General features: G+C 42.2%; 1 protein-coding gene across 1 annotated transcript in view; it reads left to right on the top strand.

Annotated features, from left to right (window-relative positions):
- Positions 1 to 26032, top strand: part of spryd3 (SPRY domain containing 3) — a 42622-nt gene that overhangs the window by 11880 nt on the left and 4710 nt on the right. Inside the window, exons 7-8 of the mRNA XM_070910897.1 lie at positions 11112 to 11261; positions 21901 to 21958. Coding sequence (XP_070766998.1) covers positions 11112 to 11261; positions 21901 to 21958 — 208 coding nt within the window. The remainder of the gene's footprint in view (positions 1 to 11111; positions 11262 to 21900; positions 21959 to 26032) is intronic.

The following is a 26032-nucleotide window of genomic DNA, read 5'->3' on the forward strand; positions in this document are numbered from 1 at the left end:
AGCTGGGGTGCGCGGCCCGGCTGCATGGTCCGCTCAGCAGTCCGGCAGTGATTTCTGTCTTTTCTTTGAGTTTCTTTTCTCTCCCTTTTTCTTTTTAGTTTTCTCTCATGAGTAAGCTACCGTTAGCCTTTAGAGCCACGATGTGGTCATCATTGTCAAACTGATAAGACTGTCGGGTTTTAGTGTAGACACTGAAGACAGGGAAGGGTGTGGGACAGAGTGGTAACAGTAACTGCTTCCTGTAATAACAGAGAAAGTTTGGTTTGTAGAGCAGCAAGAGAAAGAAAAGGAAAGTGCGGCAGAGGAAATGAAAAGATAGGAAGAGGAGGAGGAGAAGTAAAAGGTAAGAAGAGTTTTGTTTTGAAGGCTAGAAGTCTTTAGGTAGCAGGATTAGTACGAGGTAAGATTTCACTCTGAGGGGGCAGAACATTATGTCAGCCACAAGGTGGTCGCACTTAATCTTTTTGATGGTTTTGACTTCTAATTCATTTCATTGTGTGGTTTTAACCAGTGAAACTGTCTCAGTTTGCCTCAACTTTTCCAAGCGCTTACGTCGTCTTGAGCGTTCGAGAGAACACAGTCGATGTGTTCAAAGATCAGAAGTTCTCCTAAGAAAGACAATAAAGGCTAATCTAATCTAATCCAGCTCCTCTTCTCTTCCTCCTCCTCTCCTTTATCCTTGTCTCCTCTATCCTTGTTTCTTCTCCTCTCTTCATCTCTCCTCTTCTCCCCTCTTCTATCATGTCCTCTCACCTTGTTTCCTCTCCTCCTCTTCTGTTGTACTCTCCTCTCCTCTCCTCCATCCTTGACTCTTCCTTTTCTCCTCTCCTCTATCTTTTTTCCCCTCATCTGTCCTTATCTCCTCTGTCCTTGACTCCTCTCCTCTGTCCTTGTTTCCTCTCCTCTCCTCTTACTGTTTGCTCCATCCAAACAGAACTTTTAAGGTATATTTTAAGGGGCATTGGAAATATTTTTCCTCCTTCCTCATATGTGCGGCTCCTCGACAGATATTTCCAGTCTTGGTGGTTTCCAATGACTTACGGATCTATCGTTTGGTTGCCAGAGATGAATTACACCTCTCTGGCTCCTCTGCGGTTTGCTTCGCCCAACAGCACCTCACGAACATTTGGTCAAAACAGTGAAATAGTTTTTATACGTTGCTATTTGATAAGTGTGGATAATAACAGCTCTGGATGATAGCTGTCCTTGTTAAGAGGGGTGGGTGAAAACAGGGTGACGGAAAGATAAATGACTTTTCTGACTGGTATGCTTTTGATGAGGCAGTACTGAGAAGTGCAAAGCCGCAGAATGCACAGAGTACAATGGTGATGGTAGTGACTTGTCTGCAGCTAAGACTTTGCCTTTGTGAACTGCTTACATTACAGTCGTGGGGCGGCACTCCTGTTTAGATAGGTTGGTATCTATCTATCATCATACCCACCTTGCCAAATATTCTGCCTCTTGCTCTGTTATATCTACTCATGTGTTCATCTGTTTTATAACTTTCTCATTCTAATTCTTTTCATCAAATATTGCATCATTCATCTTGGTCGTCCTTGAAACAGCTCCGATAAAGTCAGTATAAAAGAAAACATTGAAGATTCCTGTTCGGGGAGGTTACTGTTTTCGCTCTAGCCTCCTTTTTATTTTATTTTGATCATCCTTTATTTTGCTGTTTGTTCCTTTTCAACTTTTTAATCACTCATCTGAAGGCCATTTGTTCAGGGTAATGAATACTCTGCCCCCATGGTTCTACTTCACTGGAAAACTGAAGTAAATGGAGTGAATTTTAATTTAATGGCTGTGCCCTCGTTGGCTCGCTTTTGCCTGTAAAAGAGTTTCACTGGCAGCTTGATATGTGTTGAAAGCAGGTTTGTCATTATGCAAAACATAAACATTAAATGTGTGACGCCTGCCAAAGCAGCACATATAACTCTCCCAAAGAGCAACACCATTTGAAAAGACAAAAAACATCCTTGGTACTGTAGTGATGTGTAGGTCGCTTTTTCTTGAACTTGCAATAAGTGATTATTAAGGTTGTATTATATTAGACATGGCTGCATTTACATGCTGCAATATGTTCAATATATCAATACTGCCAAAACGAAATGAAAAACTCATCTATTTGAACTTTACATGGTTACTTTCATAAGTTAGTTATTATTCCCATAAACTATAACTTCTATGTAATGAACCTGTTTACATGACCATTGTTGTATTTGCACCAATTTGACCACTGGACTGGTTTTGCAGTCCCTGCTTATTCGCCCCTGAGAGCCAGTAAGCCAACTGTACAGATGTTAGCTGTAGCCAGCTAGCAACATATGCACTGACCTTGTCTTTTAGTGTGTGGAGACTCTCTTTGTGTGTTTGTAATATCACCAGAAACTTCAGTTCTTTCTGTTGTTTTCCTCCAGTTTCTCTCCTTTTTTTTCTCCCCTTTTTCTGTGTACATTTATGAAGTGGAGTCATAAAGTCTCAGCATAAGTGAAAATGTGTCAACCTGGGTGAAAAATTTGCAAACCATGCAGTTGTATCTTCGCCTCAGTTTGTGCCATCCAGGATTAATTTCCATTGACTTTATATGCAATCACACCACTTCTAAAATTATCTTTTCGTTTGTACTGAACACACCAACGGAATTGTTTTTTAAGTAATGTGTTTTAAATATATTCAGCGTTTTCCTTACATAGAGCTGTAGCGCACCACCAGTTTTACCACGCCTGCTACAGAAACATAAATAATGAAAATCCCTTTATGAATGGTAAATGGCTTTGTTTATATCGAGATTTTATGTTAAAGTTTTTGCCGCTCTTTCATCCATTTACGCTGATGGCAGCGAGCTGTCATGCAGGGTGCCGGTCTGACCATCGGGAGCAATTTGGGGTTTAGTGTCATGTGACATGTGAACAGGAGGTGGTGGGGAAATGGAGCTACTGTCACAGTTATTGTTAAGTAGAGAGAATTTGACAAGACTAGCTGCCAGGACACGTATTTAAACGCCTCGCCCCCCCCCCCATTGCAGCTTTTCACTCTTTTGATTTCCGATGTGGTCGGATGATACATCTTACGAACTAGTGCTGTTCGATCAGAACTTCATAAAAGGTTTGGTATTAGAAGCATTATTTGTTGGTATATTACCACCTATTAAGTGACGTTAAGGCCATTAGGATGGTTTTAATTAATAAACAGGATTAATCCAGAGGAGCGTAGTTAATGACAGCAATCAGATCTGCTGTAACACCCACAGAGTTTCTCCTTGAAACATGTTACAAAGTGCCTTACAGCAACCAAAACTAGAAAGATTAGAGCTTTAAATGGTGCACTGGGTGTGGTCACAGGTACAACAGACCTCACCTGACCAAAAGGTTCAACAGACTTTTACCTTCCAACCAATAGAGGTCAGTGCAGCAGCGCTTTTTAGTTAGTTTGTAATATATTATTTTAATAGAGCAAATAAAATAATTTTGATCACATGACATTTACAAAGTAAAACCAGCAGTTTGACTTCTGACCTCTTCTTAGAACGAAACACTATTCAGAAAGATCTGATTGATCTGTTGGCTTCAGTTTTCAAGCCTTTTGTTTAACACCAATAAATATCAAGTTCCTTTTTACAAGTGATCTCATTTCTATAAGATTACTCCATCTCACATACATGGAGGGATTTGTTTTCTCTACCTTTTGTCATGACCGACAGCTGAAGGTGTGATCATGTTTGATAATATTTTTTTTGTTTTTGGTTGCCACCATGTCCCTGCTCTGCTGTTTTCCTTGAGAGGAGACATTTGGCTGGCTTTCCACTGCGTACGTGCGGCTCAGTGCGAACACGAGCCTTCAATCCTCTGCCTCCTGTTGTCACAGCAGTCGCAGTGCCCACCAACTTAATCCCCTCAGCTGCGGATGAGCGGGCCGACAAGTAAGTGGACAGCACCTGAGTCTGCAGTTATCAGTTTTCCCAAGTGTACTGGCGCTCCCTCTCAGCCCATATCTCACCTTCACTCCCTCCCCCTCCCTCTCTCCACCACTCCCCTCCAAAAACTCTTCAAGATGTATGTATCTTACCCGCATTTTTGTTTCTGCTGTGGAGGTGCACAAAAGTTTTTTTAAACTTGGCTACACAGTGCAGTATCCCCTCCAGAGCATCCCCTGTTTGAACCACACCAATCATTGTCAAGTAATAATCATTATTGCTCCGTTCCTCGTTGTACCTTTTCCAATTGCCAGAGCCAGCTGTAGTACCAACGCCCCTCTAAGGTTGCCTGCTTCCTTCCTTCCTTCCTCTGGGAACAATGGCCATGAATCCCAACATGACACTGCTCTTGGATGAAAGTTCACAACGTTCCCATCAAGTTGTTGTGGCAGTTGCTGCCTCCCAGGCCCAGCAGTGGCACCATCACGGTTGCCTCCAGTTTTCTGAACTGAGCAGCGTGAGAAAAGAGGAAACTACGAATAACTTAATCCAGGGAAAGTCGATGGACTGAGTGGAGGCTGGCAGAATGGACCTGCGTCACACAAGATGACCGGAGTAAAGCTGGATTTATAGTCGACTCAAGGGGTTAACTGGAGTCCCACCGTGATTTATAGTTGAGCGTCGGATTTCGCGCTTTGTCACCTCCTCAACACTACACACATACTTATATCCTACTACATACTTACTTCATCACTTCACCACCTTATTACTGAATAGGACACTACGGCTGTGATTACATTCATTCATTCATTCATTCATTCATACAGAGCGGTGAACAGGAGGTCTGCAGTGTAGTAGCTGTGCTAGATGAGAGTGAAGACCACATTAAACAAGCTGAGGAAGGACTCTCTGCAGTCTTCTCAACGATCTCCACCTTCATCAGAAAGTTGTAGGAGAAAACACTAGCAGCCCAAGCTGACCAGTCACAGTTCTTGTGGTCTCGACGCCGTAGCCAAGATGTAGTTTCATTTTTAAGGAGGCACACGTCAAACCACGGCGCACACCGTAGCCTGTGGCTTAAGTATAAATCCAGCTTAAAGTCTCTGCTTTATCTGTATCTGTACCCTAATTTTTGGTTGTTGTCACCAGAGGAGGACTCTGCTCTCCAACTCGCACACAATTTATGTATTTTTCTCTTCATTTCTTCTTAACTGGCTCAGTTTCACAAAGCGTTGTCTATAGGCCCCCTGACGAGGCAGCACATGACAGATTTGTGTGCAAGTGCCTTTCCAAACCCACAGTATCATGCAGCTCATTTGTTTACAGCTTTGTTACATACAACTGATTGTAAGCTGTGTTTCCCTGGGGGTGTGTACAGATTAGCTGTGTGTGTCTTTGGAGGGGGGACACAGCTTTTGCTGTAAGCAGTTGTGTTGTTGATATTGAATTGTCAGAGAGAGAGAGAGCAGGAGAATTATATCTAGGTCACTCACGGCCATAATTGGTTGGATTTGAGAGAAGAAAAAGAAATGTAATTAAAGTATTTTGTGTCTTTGTTCTTCCGCCTGCTGCTTATTTGTATCTTTTAAAAATAGTGTTGTCATAGTATGTAACACTGTGTAATGCTGGAATTGTTATGTAACATCCGCTTTTACGTTTAGTTTCAGAAGTGGCTCAGTGTTCAGCACTGTCGCCTCACAGCAACAAGGTTCTGGGTTAGAGCCCGGTGGCCAACTAACTGAGACCTTTCTGTGAGGAGTTTGCATGTTCTTCTTTTTCTGAATGTGTTCAGGGAAAGAAATCAACACCCTTATCAGAGTGTGTGTGTGTATGTATATATATCTCCACTGTGAACTTATTATTCTATACCTACATGTCTTGTCATCTTGTCATCAAGATTTTCATCCTCTCTCTGGTGATATTTAGGCTAACCCTGCCCCTAACCCTTATCCAAGAGTAACCGTTATTTTCAAAGGTGACAACCTTCCTGTGAAACGTTTAACTTTTTACGACTTCCAAATAAATCAGCACTGGTGGCAACTCCTGCTGGCATTGGAGCTGCAAGTTAATTTGGGCAACGTCTTCCCAGCAGTGGTAATGGTGATAATAAATGGAGTGTATTAAAAGGTGATGAAAAGCTCCACTTGGCCGGTGAGTGATGAGGTGTCAGTGAAGTTTTGGTTCTCACAGGTTTCAACGGAAATCTCGGAGGAACGATTGATTGATTAAACCTGCTCGTGTGTCTATTGTTTTACAGTGTTGTTTTGTGAAATAATTTGTGGTTGCGTAGTGTTCAAATGTTACGCATAACATAAAGGGAGTCACTTGCGGCCTTAAGAATTTTAAACACAGTGTTGCTGCAGGTGGGGATGTTGCCGTAAGGCCAATATCATCTCATCATCTAACGGTAAATACTTGTTCACCCAACTCTACCTCACTTACTGTGTCAGTGCTATGGTAATTACAGGTTGCGTTTGGATTTTGCATATTGTTTTGGTGCTAAGTGCTTATTTGAACTTCCTAAACTAGTCAAACAAGGTCGATCCCACAGCAAGCAATTGTGATATCACACGACGCTTTACACGCTCGAACAAGAAAGTTATTAAAGCTCTGAAATGAGAGAGTGAGTGATTTGTTTTGAATGTACTACCTTAAAATTACACAAACATTTGTTCGCATATAAAAATGTACTGCAGATATGTTGTTTGAGGCGTTAGCGAAGAACCTGCCCTTTGAGTTGAGTTTAAACACGTGTGCAATTATGCTGTTTGAGTGAATAGGCGGTAGTGAGTTGTAGCGGTTTTGTTCATGCAATTTATGAGTCAAAAGAACAAGCTAATGTGTGTTTCAGGGTAATATAAACAAAGGTTTAGGTAGAGTAATTTTAACACTGTTCAGCACTAGTGGATGCATTCAGTACAAACATTACCTGTTAGCTGCTAGCCCATTAAAAAAGCAGCAATGACAGAGTGGCTGTAACCAGCTGTGGAATTATGGCAGTGGTTTTCAGTCCATGAGGATATTCATCTTGGTTTCCTTACGCAGAAAAAAAGTGACTGATGGACAAGTCAGATTTAGCTACTGGAGGGCATCCAACCCAAGTGTGAGATGAATTAGAGCGGGGAATCGCAGCCTCTGGTCAAGGACAAGGCCAGCTCATATATTTTCCAAATTAAAGTGGCACGTTTGTCCCAGATCGTTCGCATTTTAATGTCCACATTTTAGGTTTTTTTTAAGCGTATAAATTGTAAGGATTTATTTTGAGAGAAGAAATAACAGCGACGAAGAAATGTGCAGGGCTAGGAGATGAAAGAAAAGGGGACAAAAAAAAGCACTTTTACAAGGACCACAAGTGAACAGACGATGGGAAAACAATTGGAAACACACAAAGAAGCAAACCCACGAAAAAAACAAAATGTAATGAAAAGAATAAAAATATACATGCAATAAAGACAAAAGTAATTAGCTGAGTTATATGGACTCAACAACTGTTACGTGATGTCTAATCACATCAGAGTTTGGTTGACAGGTTGGTGAAGAAATAATATAGAAGACGTCTCTTAATTTCAGTTTCACCTTTTTTTTTTTAAGTTCCCCCATTAGGTGTGACAGGAAACTGGCAGGACCACTCTCTGGGCGTTACATCGGTTTCCCAGGCAGCAGCTCAACAAAACACGGCCTTGCACACCACCATCGCCATTCTCACCACTCAGAATTATAGGAGAGAGTGAGAGAGCGAGAGAGGAAAAGAGAGGAAGAAAGAGAGAGAGAGAGAGCTATCTCAGTGAGGCATGCTTTGCTCAAGGCTACGTCTCTTTTTCTGGCCTCTCGTCTCTCTCTCCTCCTTCCATTACTCAGCAGCAAGAAGCACAAAAAAAAGGTGCGACTGAGTGCTCATCACACCGAAACTCTTTCCTCCTCTCCCAAAAGAACAGCAGCTGTCCAGGCATGAAAGTGCAGCAGGTTAAGGAGACACAAGAGTGCACACGAAAAAGGGCAGTCTGTAACAAAGGAGGTGGAGGCGGATACTGTTATCCATGTGAGCAATTAATCAGCAGAGTACCACAAAGAAATACAGCTTTGTCTCCGCACAGACAAAAGGGAGGAGGTGGAACTAACTTTCATTACGGTGAATAACCTACAGTTAGCCTCTTGGAAGTTTAACAGTACAAAAATGAACAGGCATCAAGTACAAAACTTTGTAGAATTACAGAATTACTTAGATTAACTAATGTTCAATTATTGCTGCCCAGGTCTACCAGCATTTTCATTGCTGTTGAAGTCGTCACAAATGGGCCTTGACCACAGACACACGGAGTATTTCTGCAGTCTTTATGCAACCACACTGAGTACTAGCTGATGTAATTACATAACGTTCTGTTTAATGCTCCGTTAGAAACCTTCTAAAAAGTAGTTTTTTCTCAAAGGTGCCATGTATAGTTTTTGACCACCAGAGGTGCTATGGAGCAATGTCTGTAGACTGGATCTCATGCACGCACACAAATGATGCGGGCTTCAAACTATTTTTTAAAGAATAAGCTTTACAAATGTTTTATGAGGAAGGAAGTGCCTTAAATATGAGAAACACTGAATGTAAACATGGCTAAGTAAATATTCTGGATCTGAGGACTGTGAGGCTGGATATCGCTGCCGGTCTGAGAGAGATCGGGAATGACGTGCAACAAAGGTTCATCAATGTTTTTGAAGATTAAAACCTAGAAAGTATGCAACATTTTGCCCATCGTAATTGTTCAATATGGACACAAAGCTTGTTTAACGGTGCATTAGTGTTTGGTGCCATTGATGCAGTTTTAAACAAAAATCTCTGGTGTGGGTTATATTTTCCTTTGTGTGGTCATGGTTTGAATGCTGCATGCATTTACCAACAACCTCTTTTTGTTTTTGATCTCATGAAATTAACCCGAGTTGACTCTTAACTGACTCTTGTATAAATTATAGCTACACATGAATTATATAAGTAGTGTTCTCAGCAACCGCTTTAATCCGTCATCAAGCTCAGAGACTGGAGTGAAACTTTTTGACTGCCTCAGCTTCATTTCTGAGTTATTTTCAGTTTGATGTATCACTAAGCAACTGGGAATAACAAAAAGGGAAAATGGTAATAACTTAATTGAGACACTTGACTTTTTTTATGACGTAGATGTTGAATAGCTGTTCCCACCAGGTGTGTCCTTCAAGTGGCTGGCTAGTGAAACACACACATGCAAACATAAAGGCTTAATACAGAAGCAATTGTGTCCACCCCCACCTTGTCTGTCATCCTCGCTTTTCAAACTGGGGGCGTATTCTTCATTGAGCACTTGCTCGCACATTCACACACATGCACTCATGGCATGGAAACACTGCGCGGCCTAAAGGCTTTGTGGTTGCCTAGCTGCCCACCTACTCACCTGTACCCACCCATCTTCACCTGTTTAGATGCTTAAGTCTAAAATAGACCTGAAAGTGATTGCATTATCATCTGTACATGCAATCTCAAGTGGCTGTTGATACTTGTAGGATAGTCTCCTTGGGCGGCTCAGTGAGGGTTTCACTGGGTTTGGAAGCGTCAATCTGTCATGGTGCCCACTCACTAAGGACGCACTTGCAAAATCTAGTTGCGTGGTTAAGTCCCCCGCTTCTGGAACAACTCAAGGATCAAGGATCCTGCCCAAGCTTGATCCATCTTTTGTCTCCATCTCAACTTTCCTACTTACAAATACTTGCATTACCTTTGGGCCTCTCACATAACTAACTTAATAAGCTAAAGCTGAGACTAAGACAGTCAGGAAAACGACAGCAGTAACTAAGTTTACTGAGGAACTTTCGTCTGTTGTATGCTTGAAACAAACTAGTTTGTATGACGTGTCGTCCCACCATATCTGAGGGCAAAAGTGTTTCTAGCTGTTCTGAATGGTTCTGAAAGGCGGGTAAAATCCCTGTCATCATAGAGAGGGGGGCGAGACGGTTTTGGAAAGTGTCTCCTCAAAGGCATTCATGGTGTTGCACTTTTTTGTAAATAAAGTAGTTTTCCGCAGCCTTGCTAGCAGCTCTGTAACACTGCAGTGGTGCTTTGAGCTAAATGCTAACGTCAGCATAGCAACCTGCTCACATTGACGAGGCTAACATGCTGATGTTTAGCATGTATAATGTTTACCATGTTCAATATCTTAGATACGGATGTTAGCGTAATAATTTCACACTTGCTAATTTCATGCCAATCCATCCAACAGTTGTTTGACTCAAAACTACAAATGTCAACCTCATGATGGCGCTAGAGGAAAAGTCAGGGGATCACCAAAGTCGGTAGGGTACGTCATCTTGGAACCATGAATGTCTGTACTACATTTTGTGCCAATCCATCTTATAGCAAATAGAGATTCAACACAATGAAATACTTGACTTTTCATCTAGTGCAGGGGTTTTCAAACTGTGAGGTGTGCCTCCCCGGGGGGGGGGGGGGTGTGGAGGGAGAGATGCTGTGCGAGTTAAAAAGGACAGGTGCATGTTGGTGTTCTAAAAACAACAGGAAGTGAGTTATTATAGTTTGGCTGTTGATTTGACCTGCTTATCAACACAGTCAGCTGTTGCAGCAGCTGCGGAGGCTACGACACACAGCTCATTGAGGATATTAAAGTATTTCCAAACCCTCGTCCCCCAATTGCAGCAGTTGGCATCAAAAATCGTCTTGGAGTCGTAACTTAAATCTGGACTCACAGACAGGATACACACATTTTTGTACAACATTTAATAGCAATGCATCGCACAGTTTTTGAGATATTCCAGTCTGGACCAAAATGGTGGAGCGATAGAAATTGCTGCTAGGTGACTAATAAAGGGAGAGCTTGAGACAGGAGTTGAAATCCTGCCTATTTACTCGCCTCCCCACACCTGGCCAATCGCAGTGTGAAGCGAGTGTGCTTGTTGGCTTGGTTTTGGAAAGTAATAAAAACTGTCAGACGCAGCCTTTTCAATCCCAGCGCTGGAAAGGTGTGAGGGGAGGGGGCTTCAGATGATCCGACAATCGCTTTGTGTTAGGCACTCCTTTAGCGGGGACATTGTTGCATCATGTATTGTAACTCAGGTGGGAGTCTGTATCTCAACATGTTTACGTTTTAATTAGTCCCTTTTTGTTTATTTCTAAACCTATTAACCCCCATCCTTCTTTCTCTCCCCCTCTGTTCATCCCCTTCCTCAGCTCTTGGAGTATGTTGGCAAAGGAAAGAGCATCATGGACGTGGGTTTGGCCCAGGCCCGCCAGCCTCTCACCACCCGCTGCCACTACTATGAATTGGAGATTGTTGATGCTGGGGAGAAGTGCTACATTGCCCTGGGCCTGGCAAGAAGGGTGAGCTTTCTAAGAAAAGAACAGCTTTTGACAACTTCTCACAATCCTACACTCAACAGTGAAGCAGTTTTTTTGCATTTGGCCCTTTCCCCGGTTTTCCACACTGTTGTATATTAGGCAATATAGCTCAATGAACTCAAGGGATGTAGACTGCAGAAATGAGCCTCCCATTGGCTGACTCTTCCATTCTGCTCCCTTATCCTCCCCCCTCTGGTCGCCGTAGTTCAACAAGTTGTTGAGCTAATATGCTAATGATGACAAAAACCTGAATTGGGAATAAGGCAGGTAACCTTTCTAGAAACAGCCGACTAGTCCAGCTGGCTACTTTATTATAAACATTTTGATTCCAACAAAACAGTTTTGATTAAAGTTGCGTGTACATTTTACGACCACTAGCATCAGCTGAGAGGTCGTGTCCTGCCGGGTTGAGAGCGGAGAGTTGTCTTCAGTGTTTGACAAAAATAATTGATGACAAAACACATTAAGAATTGCATTGATTGCACAGACAGGGGACATCCTCAGTAGACGGGCTACTTCTGAAAACACCGGTGGCAGCAACTTCATGATTGCGCAATGAGCACTGAAAGCGCTGCATTTTCCATATACACCACACAAACGTTTATGGGCTTAATGAATGAACGAATGAATTAATCTTTTAGCATGCCCCCGGACCCCCCTAGTTGGCTACCCACTGGCTGGCTACTCCATATCCTTGTGGAAAGTCCTAGTTAATTAGCATGTGCTAAATGTTCCCTGTCTTGGGAATGTTGTAAACGTGTCATGATGGAAGAGCAGTAGCACACGTTCACTCAGTTGTTTTAAAGGTAGGATCCCCCACATACATGTTGACAAGGCAAGTTTATTTATATAGCACAATTTATACACATCGGCAATTCAAAGTGCTTTACAAACAAGAACCGAAACAAAACAGTTAAAAGAACGTGAAAATAAAAGGCGCATTGGATGAGCTAAAATAACATAGAAAGTAGATAAATCTGAGTGTATGGAGGAAAGATGATTATTTGTGAAACAGACTCTAGTAGTCGTAAACATAGCGGTCGTGTTCATAAGCTTTATTTTCTTTCCCATTAGCCAGCAGCTTAGCCATTGTCTTTGGATCTAATGGCCTGCTCTGGGTAGATGAAACGCCTCCAAGAGGAAAATACAATTAGAGAAATTTTAACACCTCTCATTTGAGCCCTTATTTCTTTTTCCAAAGAATGCACATGCGGTTCCCATTTCTGCATTAGCACTGCATCTCTGGAAGTGACCATGCTGAACTACTTTTCGGAATAAAACACACAAACCTGTAGATATTTGGGCACTGAGTGATACGCAGAAAGTGACTGGAACAAGGGTTAATATATCAAGACATTTCAATACACAGCTGCATTAGTATATAGTATAAAGTGCAGTAATAGTTTAGGATGTTGCAGCAGTTACACTAGGGCTGTTTTGAATGCTCCTTACTAAACTAATAAAGGGCCGGATTAAACTTGTCTAAATTGCTGCTTTCTGATAGATTGATTCTCTCACAAAACCTATTTGCATTACATTTCTACCTAATATTATTCTTCCGACTCAGGAACTGTTTCTTCGACAGTACGGGTTCATGATTTGTGATTTTTTTACACCGTGTAAGTTTAGCCTCGAAAGTGTTATGAATGTGAAATATTAGTGACTGCCAAAGCCAAGGCCTGTGGAGAGCTGCCAGCGCAGTCTCTCCCAGGGTCAAAGCTCTGCTCGTTTTAATAACAAAAACAAAAGATGAAACTTGTACAACATATTTCAAGGTCTCAGAGGCAATTTATATAAAACAGGAACAGAGGGATGCACAGACAAGACAAAGAGAGCTATAGATGCATACAGAGAGGGGAGGCTGAGCAGGAGAAATATACTTATGCACTGTAGCTGTGCGCCCTACTCACAGGTTTCCAACCAAACCACGTCATTTTGGAAAATCAATAAATACTCAAATCTGAACCTTTTTGTGGACGGCCTCATTAGGATTGTTGGCTTTTGCAAATTCGTTGATGTCTCCCACCAGACATTGAAAAAATAAAACATAACAATGAATCAGTGATGCTGTTAGTATTACCATCTTCATAGATATGTTGCCTGTCAAACCACTCCGCTGGCGAAGGCAGTATTCCCCATGTTTTACCCTTAAAGTCGAACTATTTGTGTAAGGGAAAATAAACACTAATGCGGTGGCTACTTTGCATATTTTTCCATTTTTCACAAGAGGATAAAACAGTTTTTGGACATATTTGTGGAAACAGCTTCTAAGCTTCAGGCCTCTGGGTGGGCTTTCCTTTGGCAGCGGTTGACTGACATCTGAGAGCCGCTGTTGCTACAAGACAAGCTATCAATTTCCGTGATGCACTGCTGACAGGAGCAGGTCATACTGAACATCCTACGAACATTGATATAAAATGTTTTTCCTTGTTTCAACAAACCCACATGTAGCGTTGGTTATGTACCGTTAGTAATTTTAAAATGTCTGCCTCTTTGCAACATTCAACATTTTGGAGAACCTTTGTGTTTGTATTCATGCATAAAGTGGAAGCTAGCAAGCGAGGATAACTGAGTTGATGCTAGTTAGCCTAGCTTGCTAAGGTTAGCACTCACTCCCATGAGATGTTACTTTTTGTCACGTTATTTCAACACCTGCTCAATCATCAGCAGCTCCAGCACATTCCGTGTTGAGTTTGTCCTTTATAGAAAGGAGGGGGGGGTCTAGCTAGCGTTGACGGCAAATGAACAGACTGTTGAAACTCACGGCAACAGGTAGTCCTGTAACGTCAGTCCTCCGTACATTTCTCCATGATTCAAATCATGACACAGATTAACTAATGCACTGAGTAACAAAGTGCTTGTTGAAATTGTTGATATCAAGAACTATTTTTTATATCTGCTAACACAGATATTGCACCAATCAAATTACAGTACGGGCATTGTCAGTCGGATTCACGCCCCCTGAAAAACAGGGGTAGGGTGTGCTGTCTCTGCAGAAAATCCTGACTCATTTTTGGCACGAGTACACAATTCACAACAAACATCAGGAATATTTATACTGATTTCTTGGCAAAAATGCATTTGAAATTCGGTTTAACTTTAAGCCTTTAAATAACATTATACTCCAAGTCTACATGTATTATATTTACTGAATTATTGCACACTGCACACAAAACTGCTTGAATATCCTCCTGATGGAGCTAAAAAATGAGTACATGTGCACACACATGCTCTCAGTTAAACACACACTGACGATGCTCCCATGGGTGAGGAAGAAGTTGAGTGGTGATAACTCCAGTCCCATTACCTCCTCAGAGTTCTCCTCTCCTTTCTTTTTGCTCCACTACTTTTCTCTCTGCATCTGGGTTTCATTATAAAGACGTTAAGTCCAGGAGAGGTGATAAAGCAGCAAATTGAAGGGCTTGGGTAATGACTGTTTACTCAACACCAGTCGCAAGTTTGCATGCTGGTCTTTTTCACGTAGCATCCCGTTGTAAGAAAGCAGGCCTGAATATAAACACAAATCCACTCATTAATGCCCCTGCAGACTGCCAGATTCTGCCTGTCTCTCTCTCTGTCTGTCTCTCTCTTTCAGTTTGCTGTGGTTGCTGACTTCAAGCTCAACTTTGCGCTCAATTTTCTTCACTTAACAAATCTCTTTTTGCTCCAATGCCAACTCGCTCTCTCTTCCGATCTTAATATCAGCAGTAGCTGGTCACCTTTCAAGAAAAGTAACCGATTTTAAATTGTATTATGGCTCGTGTGATGACAATGTTGTTTGGTCACCCCTTTTTTAAATTTCTATTTGTCCAGTACTTTGGTTTATGGAACTGCCAAACTAATGACATTCCCATTAGTCTCTGTTGCACTCTGTGTTTAGTGGTAATTAGCAAATACTTAGCATGCTAACACTAAGATTGTGTACATGGTAAACATTATACCTGCTCAACATCAGCATGTTGACATTATCAGTGTAACAATGTTAGCATGCTGTTGTTAGCATTTGGCTTAAAGCCTCACAGAGCCGCTAGCGTGGCTGCAGACTCTTAGTCTTAATTGCATAACCAAACATAACCCTTTTCAATTCACTTTGTTTTAATTCTGGTCAAACTCCCAATGCAAAAGTGCCCAATTAAGAGAAAGTCGAGGCGCAACACGTTAAGGTTTAAAAAAGGTGGAAGTAAATTTCTGAATCCCCCAAGCCGCTGTTGCCAGTTTCCTGTCCAACAGGGAAGTCGGAGGAATTTGTGTTATGTGATAAGTTTGAATGCTTTGTATGCAAGGTAAATGTGTTGTTTTGTGTGTTTGTAATCTAAGATCTGTTTTGACCCTACTGCAGTTCCTAGACCTGTCGTGACCTCTCGCTTGCTCTCTCATTCCTCTGAAGATAAGAGTCTCCATGAATGTACAGTATGCATATGCTTGGTAGCGCGGCTGTTTTTCATCCGGTACACACGCCGGTTGCTAGGCAGTGGGACAAAGAGAGATCTAGGCTTAGTTATGAGGTGGAAGAGTGTAGCTGGTAGATGGGAGTGTGGGGGGGCAAGGTAGAACGTCGGGAGGTAGAAAAACCAAGGGAAGCTATTCAGAATATGAAAAACACAAGGATAAAAGCAGGAAAACCCTCATGTCCTGAAAAACAAACAAACCCCTAAAATCCTACAAAAAAGGAAAAGAGCATAACCCTGTGGGAGGATAGGGAAGAGAAGAGGCAGGTAGGGGAGAAGGGAGTAGGTGTCATAGTCATGATGGAGGAAGGTGGTTCAGGGTCTGAATGAAACTGATGGTTTTCACAGTACAGATCAGAGACCCTCTGTCTCTGATGACTGTATTGACTCAATCTCTGTTCATGTATATGAACACTGGTTTGTGTGTGTGTGTGTGTGTGTGTGTGTGTGTGGCCTTATGACTAACAGTATGCAATCTCGCACACAAACAAGAAATAAAACTGCTCAGGAGACTGGAATGGCAGTGTTTCCTCTGTCCTGGTATGCCCCGGGACCAGGTCCTGGGAACAGTTCTCTTCCCCTTCCTCCCGTGATGCAGCAGTCCTACTAACCGTTTTTCAGTGCTGCTCCTGTCAACCTGTTTATTCTAACAGGGTCAACTTAGGATAAAACAAAGGACCACTCACTGTGCCAAGGCCTCTGATCTGGAAGCTGGGGAACACGACGTGTACGAGGTGCTCCTTTGTATAACTTCAGTTTAGAACCAACCATTTAGTCAAATATTTGATCAACAGAAAATTAATCGACAACTATTCTGGGAATCGAATAATAACGTTTTTAGTCAATTTTTAAAATTTAAAAAATGCTCAGTATTTCCTCTTTCCAGCTTCTCAAATGTTAGAATTTGATGGTTTTCTTTTTAACACATGACTTTAAACAAAGCAAGACGTTTTGAAGACGTCCCCTTGAGCTGTCCAACATGCATTTTCACTATTTGCCGACCTTTCTGTAAAATAATAATCTGTTGGTTCGTTTATAATGAAAATAATTGTTAGTTGCAGTCCTACTTAAGATAATAATAGTCCCAGGCACTATCAGTCACAGGAACTCGATGTCAGGAAATAATTTGGGGACTGAAAGTTCTGTTAGCACATGAGATTATAAAAGGCCATTTGCTTTGAGATTTCTGCTTTCCCCTCCCAGGTCCTAATATTGATACAAGGGCTTCCTCGCAGTCTGAAATCTGTACTCTTGTAGCAGTCTCAAGGCTGGTGTTCGAACAGTCCTGGAAACTCATCCCCAGTTGTTCCTGCGGTCGGTATGCAGATAGTACCTGAGTGACTACCCTAAAGGGTTCCTCGAAAGGTACATAAAATGAAACGGAAAATATGTTGTTGGGGACATATTAGGGCAAAAACGTGTATAATGTGAGTAGAACACTGCTAAGCTCAACACTCGGCCCTATCATCTTTTCTGCCACTCTTCCAATAACAAAACAAACTCAGTAATTTATCAGTTTTATGTGTTTGTATCAAGAAAGCACTTGCATCCATGATGAACATGCCCAAACACATGCACACAGATAAGCTGTTGTTCTCCTCCCTCCAGTCAGATCATCAGCTAATGTCAGACGGTTGCTGTTATCGTGTGGGGAACTAGAGGTTTTAGTCTGATGACACGAGATTATACAAACAGACCTGCATTAACTCACTACACAGTCTCTGCCCAACCCCTATAGATGAGGTTGTGTGGGCACGTACAAACAGAAACGCACTACTTTCCCTCCCTTCAAACTGAACCTTAACACACACACACACACACACACACACACACACGTCCGTTGTAATTCATGGCTTAAGTTATATTTTTAGACAGCTCTGTGATATGCCAGTGTGATAGCTGCTGTAGATGATGGCTATCTGCTTCCACATGGTTCGTCACTCGGCCCGCACCTTTCCGCTCTTCCCCTTTCAGACTTGTTTACTCTGCCACCGTGTGGAAATGCAGGCTGCTCTGATGACACCGGTGTGGCATCTGTGGATCTGATATTGCAGGCCTTTGCTCCGCCACGCCGTGGACACAACGCCGACGTGTTTGTTGTTCTTGGAAGCGGCTTGCATTTCGCTGAAGGCTTCTGCAGGCCAACGTGGGTAGTGACCATGTTTTGTACGTTTTTATTGTACATGAGAGCGGACCGGCTGGTTAACGTGGCGTTCTCTCTCCAAAATGCATTACATCACATGTTGATAGAGAAGGAGTGTAGGTGTGATTTAGTGGCGCCACCACTGATTGAAAAACAAAAATCACAGCATTAACTGTTGTAATTTCCAAACCACAATAGGTTGGAATGTTTCTTTTGTCTGAGGGAAAGCTGTTCCAACTCCCACAAAACAATATGATCTGTGCAGAATTTATGGCTAAAAACGGGTTCTAACTGGTAGAAAAAAAACATTGTGTTTACACTGAGAAGAGTCAGAAGATTAAAATCATATTTTTACACTGTACAAATAGTTTTTTCAGGTACTTTGACATCCATTATAAAAATGTTCTGCCCCTGTGTACCACAATGAATCATGATGGTGTTTTTGATGGGATTTCTGTTCCGCATGTGCTGCTGTTAAATTGCACAGTGGAGTGTCCCTAATTTTCAGGTATCATATACACTGTGGCAGCTGCATATTCATTTGAAGTTTGAAATATGCGGGGGGGGTTTGTTGCCGTTAGATTTTGTCGGCTGAAATGACGACTGTCACTCACGTTTTGTCACCTCTAGCTAGCTACACACTTTAGACAGCCACTGAGGCCACCAAGATAATACACCTCTCCGGTGCTGGTGTCACACCAGCTAGCTACCATTCACTCCATGAGTTGGTTGAAAAAACCTTCTCTGGCTGACTTTTTAATGTTTCCAGCTGACTAGTATTAAAACAAGAATCCTGTATAAGTGTTCTTAAATATGCACATGATGGCTACATACATGTTAAGCTAAAAGTCAGCATCCTTACCAGCTAATGATCCATATAGAAGACACAGAAATAAAGGGACAGCATTGCTCTTGTGTTACAGTGCAGTGCTAATTAGTCCGAGTAAACTGTCAGAGTTATTTGGTTCAAACATAATTCCTCATTTTGGCTGCTGAGCTTAAACACACACATTTAACATTCTTAGAGAAAACTCTCCTCGGACTAACTGATGTGTTGAGGAAACGTAACGCTGTCTTGGTATTGGTGGAAGTTGCTGGAGTGTAAACTTCCCCATATTGAAATTTGCATTTAATACATGTCAAGAGCCAGTTGTCGAGAGATTTCATTCTTAAACACAACGATATAGGAAAAGTTAGGGGATCACCAAAGTCAGTAGGCTTCATCGTGCGGGGACCATGAATGTCTGTATGAAATTGTATAGCAATTCATCCAGTAGTTGTTGAGGTGTTTCAGTCGGGATCAGTGCGTCATCCTGCTCTTCGATGCTAAATAGTAGATTCTGTAAAGCTGAGATACTGTAATGCTGGAAAGCTTCATTCCCAGTGCGAAGAGAAGTGAGTTCTGCTTCAGTTTTTCTCTCTAACCCACCATATGTGTGACGAATAGACCATACTGAGTATATGTTTTGAATTGGAGATGATGGACACAACAATTACCAAGAAGACAGCAATGAAAACAGGCATTTAACAGTTGCTCCATTTATTAGAGACAAGTCTGCGGTTTACATTAAAGCACTATAAATCCACCCGTTATTTGTTCATCCATCCTTGATGTTGTCTTATTTCAGAGTGTGCCTCAAAATCTCTGATCACATCGCTGTCTGTGGATCATCAATCAGGAAGCAAACACCCAGACGCTCCTCTCCTCCTCGTGGAGATGCAGCCCACTTGCCATTCAGCCAGAGGAATCCTCGGGCTTGTGGTTGAGACGAGGGGGAAGAGGAGCAGACTTGGCGGATCAAGGGGTTTCAGGCTTGGAGCAGTAGCTGCATTCCTCCATGTCTCTCTGTCTTCCTCCGCTGATGTCTCACTCTGTCCTTCTCCCTCTCTCACCCCCCCCTCCCCTCCCATCCATCTCCATTTCCTGTTCTTCAAACCCCAATAGGGTTGTCAGACAGGATCGCTGATGTTTCCCTGATGTCCTGTCCTCAAATGCTGCACTCTGTCTGCCTGGCCTGACCAAGCTTGTCTGTCTGCCATGTCCCTATTACTCATTTCTCTTCTCCACACGGGTGCTAATAGTAATAATTTAATTTAATTTAATCGGCCCTATTTTGTTTTTGAGTAATGTATTGCCTCGTCAGTCTCTTCCTCAGTCATCTGTGCTTTTGTTTGGATAAAAGCACATTTCCCTTTACTGTGACTCGCCAAAGGCTGACTTTTTTTTTTCTTTTTTGGACGTTGTCCTGCTCATATTCTGGATTTATTTGACTTGAGATGAAAATGAAATGTCTTCTTGGTTTCCTTTTTTGTCCGTGAATACTTAACTGGAAAGACATGCAATAGGGAGAGTTTACCTGAGAGAAACAAGGAGGCATTTAGAAGGTGTAGCCTACTGAGAGATGGAGCAATAATGCCATTGCCCACCTCTTCCTCCTCCTTCCTCTCTTGTTCAGTAGTGTGTCTCTACAGTTAATGGAGGTGCAGCCTAGAAGACAGATAAAAATCTCTGGTAATTACCTCTGAGTCATACTCTGATCTTATCCGAAAGTTGGCCCTCTAGTTATTTCTGTTGGCATGGTGAAACCTGGAGAGAAAGGCATACGTACTGTACATGCAGACAGATGGAGAGAGAGACAAACACATCCTCAGCTCTGACAGAAGTAGCTGACACTGACAGATATCCAAAACAAAGGGGCAAACGGAAAAGGAATCCCAGTCATTAACGTGTTAACATTGGCAAAGGAGTACAACAACCTCATTTAAACCTGCACTGGTCTTAATACCCAGTGCACTGGAAAACACTGTAAACCAGCTACTGACTTTCTACTTCGTAATTTAGAGTTGATTGACAGAGTCAGGCCTGTCGAGCTCAAGTGGTGTGCATGGGCTTGTAGAAAGAGCAAATTATGCATTGAAAGAGTTTTCAAAACCAAAAACAAGAGCAGAAGTGTAATGACTGGATTAAACGGTGTGTTTATCTGCTGTAACGTAAGCAAATGTTAGCATGCCCGGCCAACTAGCTTACTATTACTTCAAGAGTAACCTAGCGTTACTTCCACGTTTCAGGAGCATATCATTAGCTAACTACATTATTTTGTGTTACAGGTGATGTTGAAAAAAGCCACATTCAGGACTGAGACAGCCAGTGTGGTTGGAGTTCAGGCTAACATAGCAGACAGTTCAGACAGCTCTGTCTGCTCTATATTGGATTTGGGGAAGTTTACACTCCAGCAACCCCAACCAAACTTCTATGACTATCGTCATCCTCAAAGCCTTTTCGTGAAACATGCTATGAAGAAGAAGGCTTAAATCTAAACTCGTGTTGCTTGTCCGAGTATGTGTGTGTGTGTGTGTTTCTGTGGTGGCTAAACATTCGAACAGGTGCAGTCAAAAGTCAGCTGGGAACTAAGAAGTTACTAAGAGACTGACAGTTTCAGTCTGGTGTGACACCATTTAGTTTATTTTGAGTCAATCCTACATATTTACATGTCACCATGCTAGCTGTAATGATAACTGCTCAATCACAACTGGGTCATTATGCCACCTGCAAAGTAAAAGTTGTTTCCTCAGCAGTATGGGTCTGATGAGCATGTATTCCAAAGATGGTTTATATTTAGCTTCTAAATATAAGGATTTTAGGATTCTGTGACACATTTCCAAAGTAAATGAATGAAGTGAATGCGGCTTTATTTCAGAATGGTTTGGGAAACTGTGCTGTCGGTTTGGACATTTGATATGTTGATGAAATGTGTCATGATTATGTTGAAATGGTTTTTGTGTGTTTTGGAATGGGTTTAGTGTGAGTTGTGCTTCATTTTATATGGAACCTTTTTTTGTAAATGGCCATTGAAGAAGTGTGTGTGGTCTTGATTAGCTCCTCCTCTCTGGTAGTCAGTGAAATTACCTGGTGTAGTTTTTATTTGAACAATAAAATTTGCAGACTTGGCTCTCCATGGCTCATAATGTTAATAAATACATGACTGTGAAAGCGTGTATTTGTGACCTGTGTACCTGTTTGTCTGTGCAGGACTACCCCAGGAACAGACACCCAGGATGGAGCCGAGGGTCAGTGGCGTACCATGCTGGTGAGATTCCCTCTTTGTCTTTCTCTTCCTCTCACAGCATACAGCTTTGTATTTCTGAGAAAGAAGGTTGTGTGTTATTCCCTTTTTGTGAGTGTGGAATTCCCCCTGTTGTGTTGCTTTGAATGAAATAAATAAATCTCATACACTTCCTCTAAAGCATCTATCGGTTGCCTCTTTAGATGTAAACATCACAGGGCACCGTCTCAGCTGGATGTTAAGGTGCCGAGCACAAGATGAAGGAGGAGTGCAGGCAGATAAAAGGGACAGAAGGCAGATAAAACAGACGGTGACGGCATCAGAAAGAGGAGAAGGATCATAAGTCCATCGCTCTCTCTCTTTCTGTGGGACTTTGGTCATCTAAAATATCTCTCTAAGCAATGAACCAAAAAAAACAAGACGCAAAAAACTTGAGTTTAGTTATCTTTATCTTCCTATGCTTCCACACACACACACGTTCAGTCTTTGTTGTTTGTGACGACAGGCCTGTGAACATTATCTGTACAGGCATCTGCACAAAACCCCCACAGCTCTCATTCCAGGCCTCAGCACCCCTCGCTATCAGTGCTAAGAGATTAGCTATCAAACACCGCTGCCATGATATGAGAATAGCAGCAGCTACAGTAGAAAGGTGGTTGTTATTACTACAGTAGGTAGCCGGCTCTTTATCTGACAATCCACTGTCACAGTCGAGATCTTGTTAGTCCTTATCAGAACGAAGCAGTTAGGAGCTAGCTGGCTTTTATCTGCATTATTTTGGTCTGAAGCATCCCATTGTTAATCTGTCTCACTGGGGATTTCAGCCGCTCTCACTCTGAATGATTCACACGACACAAATGTCGCATATGTTTTTCCATGGGGGGAACGTGTGTGATTTTATTTTTAGAGGAAGGTTTATATACTTTCTTCCAGTTGACCTCCAAATCAGCCATCAAAACACATTTTCTTGTTCACTCCGCACATTCCATTCATGTTTGGAGTTGATGTTTATAGTCCTAAATCCCCGTATCCCTTTGCAGATTCCATTTATACTTAAGATACATTAATAATAATAATAACAGTTGTTGCTGTGGGTCCTGCCGGGGTCTGTGGATGATACCTCATTGCTGAGTGACAGACGATGCCAGTCATTCACAGGGGGCTCGCCATGCCCGTCCCAGAGGTCTAGCGCTGCGGTCTGCCTGGTTTGGCTGCTGAGCGTTGGACACCACAGAAATGTGCACGCCCCAGCACAGCTCCCATTAATCTTATTTGTTAGAGACTAAAATGATGTATGTGGTTTTCCACGCTGTGCGTATGAGGTTTGCCTTCCCATGCTTGGGTTAAGGTGCAGGCTCTGATCCAGCTACTTAAAATCAACAGCCAGGGCCTCTTCTTCATGTCTCCCCTCGCTCCTCCAAGCATCCGAACAGCTCAGGAACCTCAAGAATTGCACGCAGACACTCTTTGGCAGAGTGACAAAAACTTAATGTATACACAGTATTATATACCCCAGGTCATATAACCACAGCAGAAATTGCTTAAAGGAATGACTTTAGCTTTGTTACCCTGGTTTTCCTGCTCAGTGGGAGCCAAGAATGCTGTGACGAGGCGTTTCTGTGACACGTGGTGCTTCTGTTTATTAACTTTTATGGTTAGTTTTTCTATTTGACCTCCGTATCTAAATCTCCAGGATAATCTTGGCAGGACTTAGCTTTATATAGACGGTTGAATCTCATTGTTGTATTTGTATTGTGCCTCATGCTGTTCTTTAGTGCACTATGAGTGTTTGTAATGTTTTTATCATTAGCTTTCAAGAAGACATTGGCTGTAGAAAGTCTTTTGAGTTCATTTATGCAGCCTGGAGACAAATGCACAAGTTACATAATGATTCAATGCAACATTGCTCCTTTTCTTATTTATACGTTGCATGTACGGTGTGACTTCTGAGCTCTATTTCTGTCAGCCTGATTTATGATGCGTTGTGTTGGGCACGTGACCAGTGTTGAGCTGGATCACGTGATGTATATTATTGACTTTTAAGGTTGTGATTTTACTCTACAGATATATTCCAGTTATATACACAAATGCCTGCCAAACATATTGCTGCTCCTTTGTATAGCTTGTATAGTTTGAGAGTTCTTTGGCCTGCGCTGGTGTTACCACGAGTGTTTGTGTTGGGAGCTGGCCCAGTGTGGACCTCCATCCTGTGTGTTGGCTCGGGCTGGCTCCGCTAGTTAATGGACCGTGGGGCACTGCGGGGCCCCTGTGGGCCCTATCAGGAGAAACCAGCCATCCAACCGGTGAGTGCTCCTCAGCAAGCCTCATTAACCCCGTCACCCCCTCCAAACCCCCCATCAGTGACTCACACGTGCTATGACTCAACACCCGCAGCTGAAGGTCGTGCCCCACCAACACCACCACCATCCATCCCTCACCACCAACCTGAGATAATAGGGCTCAGTCTAACTTCTGTGCTCTAGATCAGCGACGGGGTCTAATCTGATTCCAGCTCAGGTTCTGTGAAAACAAATATTCAATACCAACATGTTGTGTCAGGGGATTATATTACCTTCTTACCTAATGGGACAAAAATGAATTTGGATGATGACTCCGCAAAACACTAACAGCCTCAAAGAGAGTCTGTGTCCATATTGTGGATGTTACCACTCAACTAAGGGAATTAGAGCTGCAACCAGCGGTTATTTTCATTGTTGATTAATCTGCAGGTTGTTTTCTAAATTATTGAATCAATTGATTAATCATTAAATAGTGGAAAATACATTACAATTTCCCAAACAAATAGATGTATTCAGATTGTTTTGTCAAAAATCCAAAGATGTTCCGTTAACTGTCACAGAAAACAAAGAAAAGCAGCATTGGGGAAGCTGGGACCAGAGCCTTTTTGGCACTTAAGAAATTACTTAAATGATCAATTGATAATCAAAACCGGCGGTGACGATTAATTTTACTAATACAAATAGTTTCAACTCTAAAAGGACACAACATCCGAACATGTGGTGTATCTGCCTCGCCAGCATACAAGTATGTTTGTTGGTCGATTTACCACATAAGATCAACTCTGTGCTGCAACTAACAATTATTTTCTCAATTAATCATTTTGTCCATGAAGTATCAGAGTAATCGTGAAAAATGTCCATCACAATGTACCCAATGCAATGATATCAGATTGCTTGAATTTTCTGTCCAAAACCCAAAGATATCCAGTTTATTATCACACAAGACGAAGAAAAGCAGCAAATCCTCAAACAAAAAAAATGTATCTGGTTGCAGATTATTTGTCTGTCAACTATTCGCTCTAAAACCAGCACATCAGCACCACCATACAGCAGAGCTAAAACAAAAGACAGTAACGTTAGCAGCACCATGTAACCGCAGGGTCTGTGCTGCCTCGTCGCACAGCAGAACTGCTGCTTTACTTCACTCTGGAGGTAACCAGAGATTATTTAAATTTACTGTTCATATACTTAACAGCTGGGGCCTCACTGGCAAATAGGCCCTGAAGTATATTGTATATTATATAACAACAGCTCAACACTTTGTGTGTGACAAACTCACATGGCAGCTGCAAATGGAATTTATAGTAAATTCTTAGGAACATGTGTGAAATCATGGAGGAGTATAAATATTTAGTTTTAATTTTTCATGTTTTAGGAGTGTGTGAAGTCATTGTTCCCTGGGCAGGGAAGCCCCGTCTTTTCCAGACAAACTCTCGTGTTACTAGAAAGCCTGTTTTCTTGTTCCCAGCCGGTCTCAGTCCTCAGTCAGGTTCTCCACAGAGCCTGCCCTCTCCTCCTGTGGGCCCGGCTCCAAACCTGAAACTCGGCTCCAATTTTCACCTTCTTGTTGCTGTTAGGATCTCCCTCAGATCCAGCACCTGGTGGCGGTCACAGTAGCTAACATTGTTAGCTTTACCAACAACTGCCTCACTTTATGATCTTGACTCTTGCATTAACACCATCACCAGTATTCAGCTCCATACACTCTCGCCAGCCTCAGAGCCAAACCTTGGTCAACACCTCTGTGCTAATTTTAAACTCTCTAGTCTCCCAACACAACTTTTTCCGCCACAGTCTA

This window comes from Enoplosus armatus, chromosome 8 (assembly GCF_043641665.1).
Source record: "Enoplosus armatus isolate fEnoArm2 chromosome 8, fEnoArm2.hap1, whole genome shotgun sequence".
Lineage (NCBI taxonomy): Eukaryota > Metazoa > Chordata > Actinopteri > Centrarchiformes > Enoplosidae > Enoplosus > Enoplosus armatus.